This window comes from Cetorhinus maximus, chromosome 18, assembly GCF_964194155.1.
Source record: "Cetorhinus maximus chromosome 18, sCetMax3.hap1.1, whole genome shotgun sequence".
In the NCBI taxonomy this organism is placed as follows: domain Eukaryota; kingdom Metazoa; phylum Chordata; class Chondrichthyes; order Lamniformes; family Cetorhinidae; genus Cetorhinus; species Cetorhinus maximus.
The window spans coordinates 90,074,681-90,083,877 of NC_135896.1; the positions used below are offsets into that span (position 1 = coordinate 90,074,681).

A 9,197-nucleotide genomic window follows, 5' to 3' on the forward strand; every position below is an offset into this window, starting at 1 on the left:
TAATGGTAGTGCTAAGGGCTAAAAAAATAGGTGCTGATAGTGGCAAAGGTAAGAAAGCAGAATGTGATAATAGCAGAACAAGGGTAAGCACTCTGTGAAATAACAACATGAACAAGTAACAGATGGCCCCTGTGGGGGTGGTAAAGAGAAGTAGATATGGGATTTCTCTCTCCACAGATGCTGTCAGAACTGCTGAGTGTTTCCAACATTTTCAGTTTTTGTTTCAGATTTCCAGCATCCGCAGTATTTTGCTTTTACTTTAGCCAGTGTGTGGCAAGCCCAACAAGACTTGGAGTGGGGGAGAGGAGTGGGTGGCAGAGGCAGATTTAGTTTGAGGGAATGAAGCTGAGCTGGTGGAAGAATACTTTTGTGATAATCATCATAATTCAGCTAGATTTAACATAGTTATGGAAAAGAACAAAAGTGAAATAGGAGTAAGGGTTCTAAATTGGGGGGAAAACCAACTTTACAAGGCTGAGAAGTGACTTCGCAGAAGAGGACTGAAAACAGTTACTTGAAAGTAAATGGGTGTTGGAACAATGGGAGGCATTCAAGAAAGGCTCAAGGAGTTCAAAGCAAACATGTTTCCACAAAGAAAAAGAGGAAAAAGGGCAGGGCAGCCATATCTAGAGCCCCCTGAATGACAAGGTACATAGAGGGTAAAGTAAGACAAAAAAAGGAAAGCTTGTGTCAGACACCAAGTGCTCAACACTGCAGAAAGCTTAGTTGTGTACAGAAAATATAGGGCTGAAGCTTAAAGGGAAATTAAGAAAGCAAAGAGAGGGCATGAATAAAAGCTGGCAAGTAAAATCAAGAAATAAAACATCTTTGGATTTAAGTTCCTAAAGAGTTAGAGGATAATTAAGAAAAGGGTAAATCAAAAAGGTAAGCTGTGTGTGGAGGCAGAGGATGTGGGTAAGGTTCTTAAAGAATACTTTGCAGCTGTCCTCACAAAAGAGGGGACCTACAATGACATTGTAGTTAAGGGGGAAGAGTGTGAAATATTTGGTGGGATAAACATTGAGAGGCAGGAAGCATTAAAGGGTTGACACTTCTGAAAGTAGGTAGGGTGCCAAACTCAAAATGAAATATATCCCAGGTTGTTAAAAGCAAGGGAGGAAATTGCAGAAGCTCTGACCATCATATTTCAACCGCTTTTAGCTGTAAACGTGGGTGCCAGAGGATTGGAGGGCTGCCAAATTTGTATCGTTATTTTAAAAGGGAGGAATAATCTGAGTAATGATAGACCAGTTAGCTCTGGTTGTGGGCAAATTATTGGAACTAATTGTGAGGGAGACAGTATAAACCTTCACTTAGAAAGGCACAAATTAATTAAGGAAAGTCAGCATGGATTTGTTAAGGGAAGGTCATATCTGACTAATTTCACTGAATTCTTTTGAGGAGATGACAAGTAGGGTTGATGAGGGCAGTGTGGTGGATGTGGTCTACATAGAGATTAGAAAGGCTTTTGAAAAGTCTCACATAGCCTGGTGAAAAAAGTAAAAGCCTTGGGGTCTCTGAGAGTGGTAAATTGGAGCTAAAATTGGCTTAGTGGCAGGGCGCAATGGTGGATGAGTACTTTTGCGATTAGGAGGCTGCTACCAGTGAGGTGTGGCAGGGCTCAGTACTCAGTCCCATACTTTTTGTTGTTTATCTTAATGATTTAGACTCAAACATAGGGGACATGATAAAAAAGTTTGCAGATGATACAAAAATTGTCCATGTGGCTGACTGTGAGGAGGAAAGTTTTAAATTGCAGGAGATGGTTTGATCAGTTGGGCAGAAAAGTGGAAAATCAAATTCGATCTGAAAAGTGGGAGGTAATACATTTTGAGAGGAGCAACAAGGCAAGGGAATACACAATAAATGTGAGGATACTGAGTAGAATGGAGGAACAGACAGACTTTGGAGTGTATGTCCATGGATCCTTAAAGGTAGCAAGACAGGTCAATAAGGTAGTTAAGGCAGCATATGGCATGTTTTCCTATATTAGCTGAGGCATAGAATATAAGAACAGGGAGGTTATGCCTGAACTGTATAAAGCACTTGTTAGACCACAACTTGAGTACTCCGTACAGTTCTGGTCACATTACAGGAAAGGCGTGATTGCACTGGAGAGGGTACGGAGGGAATTTATGAGGGTGTTCACAGGACTGAAATATTTTAGCTATGATTGGATAGGCTGGGGTTGTTTTCCTTGAAACAGGGGAGGCTGAGGGGGTGACTTATGAGGTGTATAAAATTCCGAGGGGCCTAGACTAAATAGGGGCAACCTAGCTACCTTAGCTGAGGAGTCAAAAAACCCAAGGAGACACAGGCTTAAAGTAATTGGTAGATGGATTAGAGGGAGATGAGGAAGCATTTTTTTCATCCAGAACTCACTGCCTGAAGAGTGGTAGAAATGGAAGCCCTCACCACAATCAAAAAGTACTTGGGTGTCTACTTGAAGAGCCATGACCTGCAGAGTTTATGGAGCAGGAAGGTGGGACTCATGACTGGCATGGACACAATGGGCTGAATGGCCTTCTCCTGTGTCATAAATTCTCCAAGATGTGAAACTATCTATGGGTTCTCATTCCTGCAGCTAGTAAATTGTTGCTAGAGGTTTTTTTTAAAATTGCTCTTACTTTTCCCCTCTTACAAACCGATTTGTCTATTCCATTCTGACTCCAATTCAGCCTGTTGCATTCTACATCATTCCACTGCTTCCACTTTTATCCTTAAATCACATTGGTTAAGAAGAGTGTGTGTTGGCCCTCATGCTGACCAAGGCCCTGGATGCTCAGTTGACATCTCCACACCACTTTCAGCTCACCCTTCAGGCCATTTGCAGCACAAAGAAAATGAAGTTGGAGGGTGAGGGAAAAAAAAATCTATCAAATATCTCCAAAACCAATTACACTTTTTACTTTCTGCAATCTTTTACATTGATTCAATCTGCCAGATCAAATCCTGCACGCTGGCCAAGCCCCCAGGTCAAAAGTGCAAGATTTCACCGACTGCAGTAGTTTAAGAAGGCTCTTTTATCTATGATTCATTGGATTCCAGTCAAGCAACACCTCAATTTTAAAATTCTTATCCTTGTTTTCAAATCCCTCCTTGGCCTCATCTCTCTCCTCATAGGTACTGAGTGAATATGTTGAGTGGAAGGCATTTCACTAACTTTGGGTCCCCTTTTGGTACATGTTAAGTTATGTCTACACCTCAATACATTCACCGTCACCTATTCCTACTGCCCACACTAGCATCACATTCTCACACGGTCGCTTTATTCCTTTAACCTCAACGTTCACTGAGCTGCACCCACCTCCAGCTCAAACGCCAGCCGCAGTCCTCTCAGATACTCTACCCCTTAAGCTGCAGTGTCCCTCACCGCCTCATCTCACCCTTTGCAACAGTCTCGCTCTGCCTCTCAGCTCCCCACTTTTGTGTGACTGCTAAAAAGGTGGTGCGGAGAAAAAGAAAAGCAGGGTTTAATGTGTGAACTATTTACTGTGTGCTGGTTGATCTCGCAGGGCATTGCAAATGAAGTGGGGTTACAGGGTGAGGAACAGTCATCCATTTTTCTTACTTTCCAAATGGATTTTGTTTTATATCATAGTTTAGGAGCAGGGTAATTTGGGAAGCAGAGAAATTGAGTCCAGTCGGAGTATATTTTATTTATTTAGTGAACGCAAATCCCTGAAGCCAAGTGATAGCCTCTTCATTTGCTGGGTTTAAGGTGATTAGTACACCACAGTTTGTAGAGGGGACACCCCTCGGTTATGTGCAGTATTGTTTGTGTCTTCTACAAGTGCATAAGGCGTTTGTACTGAGGTGCCAGCGGTACAGGATTGCTGCACAAGGACCTTGGCCTGTCCTGAACCTATTTAGCAAGAAGCACTCTCGCCATGGTAGTTCAAAGCCTGCTGTTCGACAGATGGGGTTTGTCACAAGGAACAAGCGACTTCCTGTGTTTCCCATTCTTTGATCCAAAGGGTGTCTGTTACTCAGCAAGGATGCTCCATATGGGGCACCGAGATGGAAGGGGGGTTGAACAAATATATTAACTTCTTTTGTACTGACTTAAGGAGCTGGGAGATCTTAAAACAGCCTCAGTTTCCACTCTCCACACCCAATTCCACCTGAGCATCACCTCTCTCGACCCCTCCACTGTCTCTAAATGGGCAGTTGCTTGTCCGACATTCAACATGGGATGAGAAATTTCATCCTACTCAATATTGGGAAGACAAAAGCCATTGACTTTGATCGCAGTTGTAAACTTTGTTCCATAGCCACCAACTCCATCCCTGTCCCTGGCAATGGTGTGGCTAAACCAGACTGTTCTCAACCTTAGTGTCATCATTGGCCCAGTAATGGTGACCATTTAACTTATTGTCATAAAAACCTTCCCGGTTCACTAATGTCCTTTAGGGAAGGAAATCTGCCGTCCTTAACTGGTCTGGTTTACAGGTGGCTCCAGACCCACAGCAATGTGGTTGACTCTTAAGCGCCCTCTGAAATGGCGATGGCAAGCTACTCAGTTCAAGGACAATTGGGGATGGGTAACAAATGCTGGCCTTGCCAGTGACACCCACACCCCATGAAAGAACAAATTAAAAAAATTCTACTTCCCCAGCTTTGCTTCATATCAATCGATTCCTTTACCTATTAAAAAATCTATTGATGTCAGCGTTGAAAATTTCAGTTGATTCAATGACAACAGCCATTTGAGGGAGAGAGCTCCAGATTCTCACTATTGTGTGAAATCATGCCCGAGTGGCCCCAGCTCTAATTTTAAGATTATGCCCTCTTGCTCTGGATTCTCTCACCAGGCAAAATAGCTTCTTTGCATTTACCGTATCAAATCCCTTGATCATTTTGAACCACTCAATTAGGTCGCCCCTAATTCTCAACTCAACAGAGCGCAAACCAGGTTTATGCAACCTGTTCTCTCAATTTAACATCTGAAGCTCTGTTATCATTCTCATGACTCTACACCATACCGCCAATAAGGCCAACATATTTTTGAAGAGGTTTGCTGCCCTGAATGGAATGCAGGTCTCCAGATGGGGTCTGACCAAGACTCCACAGTGCTGGGTGGTATTCAGGGCTGTAACATGACCAGGGAGGCAGGTTGATTCAGGAAGGGAGAGGGGCAAGAGCCCTGGTCTAGTTTGGGCTTGAAATAACTTACAGCAGAGGCTAAAGCAGGAAGTAATTCAAGAGCTGCAAGAAATATGCAAAGAAACAAATGTTAAAGTAATTTGAAATAACTGGGAAAAATTCCTCGTTGTCTTACCCATCCCCTCTTCCTTCAGCTCCCAAGTTCCCTTGCCCCCTTTCTAATCCTGCTTCACTTTGTTCTGGCCGTCTCCCCATTACTCATCTATCCCATCCCTTCCTCCACTCCCCATTTCCTCCTATCTCAACTCCCACGCCATTCTCACCTCTACTCTCCCCATCTCTTCACCCACCAGCCTCTCTGCTTCCTTCCCTACCACCTCTTGCTCCATTTCTGCCCCTATTCCCACCAACCCCTCCCCTATCCAACCTCTTCCTCATTCCCTCCATAAAAACCTTCCCCCTTATCTTTTCCCTCTCCCCCCTTATCCCCAACCCTCTCCCTCCATCCTCTCCCCTTCCTCTCCTGCTCATCACCACCAATCCGTTCCCTCCATCCTCTCCCCTCCCCCTAAATCCAACCGCACCACCTCACTCCATCAGCTCCATTCTCCCTCCCTTCCCCCGACTCCCCCTCCCTCCTCTTCCCCCTCCCCCTCCCTCCTCTTCCCCCTCCCCCTCCCTCCTCTTCCCCCTCCCCCTCCCTCCTCTTCCCCCTCCCCCTCCCTCCTCTTCCCCCTCCCCCTCCTCTTCTCCCTCCCCCTCCCTCCTCTTCCCCCTCCCCCTCCCTCCTCTTCCCCCTCCCCCTCCCTCCTCTTCCCCCTCCCCCTCCCTCCTCTTCCCCCTCCCCCTCCCTCCTCTTCCCCCTCCCCCTCCTCTTCTCCCTCCCCCTCCCTCCTCTTCCCCCTCCCCCTCCCTCCTCTTCCTCCTCCCCCTCCCTCCTCTTCCTCCTCCCCCTCCCTCCTCTTCCTCCTCCCCCTCCCTCCTCTTCCTCCTCCCCCTCCCTCCTCTTCCCCCTTCCCCCCTTCCCCCTTCCTCCGCTTCCTCCTCCCCCTCCCTCCTCTTCCTCCTCCCCCTCCCTCCTCTTCCTCCTCCCCCTCCCTCCTCTTCCTCCTCCCCCTCCCTCCTCTTCCCCCTTCCCCCCTTCCCCCTTCCTCCGCTTCCCCCTCCCCCTCCATCCTCTTCCCCCTCCCCCCTCCATCCTCTTCCCCCTCCCCCCTCCATCCTCTTCCCCCTCCCCCCTCCATCCTCTTCCCCCTCCCCCCTCCATCCTCTTCCCCCTCCCCCCTCCATCCTCTTCCCCCTCCCCCCTCCATCCTCTTCCCCCTCCCCCCTCCATCCTCTTCCCCCTCCCCCCTCCGTCCTCTCCCCCTCCCCTCCATCCTCTCACCAACATGGGGAGTCCGTATTTCAGCGTCCTGCTCCTGCCCAGGAGGCCCATGACATCCAGACCGGGGGCTCCGTCGGCTGGAACCGCTCGACACTAACTCTCCTCCCGGGAACCAGACGGGTTGGGGGCAGAAAGTCAAACCAAGAAGTTTGATCTCCGGGGGATGTTTTTAACCGCTGCACGCACACTTCCGGTTCCGTGTGTGCAGCGCGGATCCCGTTCCGGCCTGCAGAGGGGCCGGGGACATTAGGGCCGGGCTGCAGCCTGGAGACACTCAGGCAATTCCAATGTGAGAGGCCCCCCACTGTTTGCAGTATTTCCATTCAATGTTGTTAAATACTGGTGTTAGGATGCTCTGTGTTTTGGAACATAGCACTTAGGAGCAGGCCATTCGGCCCTTCAAACCTGCTCCTCTATTCAATAATCACAGAATCGTTATGGTGCAGGAGGCCATTCAGCCCATCATGTCTGCACCAGTTCTCTGAGCATTTTAACTTAGTGCCAATCTCCTGCCTTTTCCCCATAACCTTGCACATTGTTTCTATCTAAATAATCATCCAATGCCCTCTTGAATGCCTCAAGGGAACCTGCCTCCACCACACGTCCAGGCAGTGCACATTCCAAGCCCTAACTAACTATCTGGCTGTGCCCCCCAGTCTAGCCTTCCACATAGGTGAAAGCATTTTCCCAGTGTCTACCCTGTCAAGTCACCTCAGGATCTTATATCTTTCAATAAGATCACCTTCTAAACTCCAATGTGTATAGGCTCAACCTGTTCCACCTTTCTTCATAGGTTAAGCCCTAAGCTCTTCATCCCAGGAATGAGTTGAGTGAATCTCCTTTGAACTGCTTCGAACACAATTATAACTTTTTTCAAATACGAAGACCAAACCTGTACACAGTATTCCAGATATGGTTTCACCAATGCCCTGTACAGCTGCAGTAAAACTTCCCCACTTTAATATTCCATTCCCCTTGCAATAAATGTCGACATTCAATTTGCCTTCACTTGCTGCACCTGCATACTCACCTTTTGTAATTCATGAACCAGGACACCCAGATCCCTCTGTACCACTGAGTTCTGCAATCTCTCTCCATTTAGATAATATTGCGACTTTCTATTCTTCTGCCAAAGTGGACAAGTTCACATTTTCCCACATTATACTCCATCTGTCAAATTTTTACCCCCTCACTTAACCTCTCCATATCCCTTTGCAGATTCTCTACTTCCTCTTGACAACTGACTTTCACACCGATCTTAATGTCATTGATAAATTTAGCTACCATACATTTGGTCCCTTCATCGAAATCACTGATGTAGTTGGCAAATAGTTGTGGCCCCAGCACTGAGGCTTGTGGCGCTCCAGCAGTTACAGCTTCCAACCTGGTAAGGGCCCATTTAACGCTACTCTCTGCTTGCTGTCAGTGAACCAATCATTTATCCGTGCTAATATGTTACCCCCAACACCACGTGCTCTTATCTTATGTAGTAAGGGCTGTGGCACCTTATCAAATGCCTTTTGGAAATCTGAGTATATTCTTTTTACATGAACAGGGTATCATGAGTGAATTTTTAGCTCTGATTGTTTTGTTTTAACTGATTTTTTAAAAATTAACTGTAAAGCAAACAATTGAACTCTGCTCTCTAGATAAGGACGTGAACAGTGGTCAAGGTAGGTACTAAGAGGAGTCAAGGCTCCTTTCATGGGTGAAAGGGGAAAGGTTTAGGGGGAACATTAGGGGGAACTTCTTCACTCAGAGAGTGGTGAGAGTGTGGAATGAGCTACCATCTGATGTAGATGCGGGCTCACTCTTAAGTTTTAAGAATAAATTAGATAGATACATGGATGGGAGAGGTCTGGAGGGTTATGGACTAGGTGCAGGTCAATGGGACTAGCGGAATAATATTTCGGCACAGACTAGAAGGGCTGAATGGCCTGTTTTCTGTGCTGTAGTGTTCTATGGTTCTATGGTTCTAAGGCCCAAAGAGCCATTCCCCACTTTGGAGTTACAGCAGATCAAATGGGAAGAGGAAAAAAAATTATTTGATCCTTTATTTTTAATGTTGCTACGTTTGGAACATCGCGGAGACAAAATGTTGCATAGCACCCGTAATTTTCAGCGTGCATACCCATCAGCCATTTCCTGTAAGCTGCCCCATTGAAGTCCTTACCTGAGTCCTCAGCAGCAGAGCTCCTGTGAGACTTTGCCCTCTGGCAGTTTGGCACCAGCGCTACCTTTGTCCCTTGCTCTGGCTCCAGGTTACTTGTTCCCAGTGACCTACATGCAGATCCACCTCTAAGCTACTCTCTAAAGTACGCATAGTGTCAGTATCTGAGCTGGTGTCTGTAAATATGAGAACAAGTAACAGTGTTCCTTTTCATCACTGATTCCTGCTCTTCCACCCCATTCATTTCCACCCCTCATCACATTGCGGTTTTCAGGTGTCTGAAAGGCAAAAGGCATGAGGGTAGAGTTGTGGTGAGGGGAGGGAGAGAAAGTAAGAGTTGAATGCCATGTGCAGCGGGTAAATCGAAGATTTTTATTTATTCATGCATGGGAAGTGGGTGTCAGTGGATAGGCCAGCAATTATTGCCCATCCCTAATTGCCCTTGAGAAGATGGTGGTGAGCTGCCTTCTTGAACCACTGCAGTCCATGTGGTGTAGGTACACCCACAGTGCTGTTAGAGAAGGAGTTCCAGGA

At 46.8% G+C, this 9,197-nt stretch overlaps 1 protein-coding gene across 1 annotated transcript in view; it reads right to left on the reverse strand.

Annotated features, from left to right (window-relative positions):
- The window catches only part of cox16 (cytochrome c oxidase assembly factor COX16), a 49,989-nt gene extending 41,173 nt beyond the window's left edge, over window positions 1-8,816 (reverse strand). The window contains exons 1-2 of the mRNA XM_078563301.1: window positions 8,778-8,816; window positions 7,739-7,912 (exon numbers count right to left, since the gene is read on the reverse strand). Of these exons, the coding sequence (XP_078419427.1) occupies window positions 7,739-7,912; window positions 8,778-8,816 (213 nt within the window). The remainder of the gene's footprint in view (window positions 1-7,738; window positions 7,913-8,777) is intronic.
- Between the last annotated feature and the right edge of the window lie 381 nt (window positions 8,817-9,197).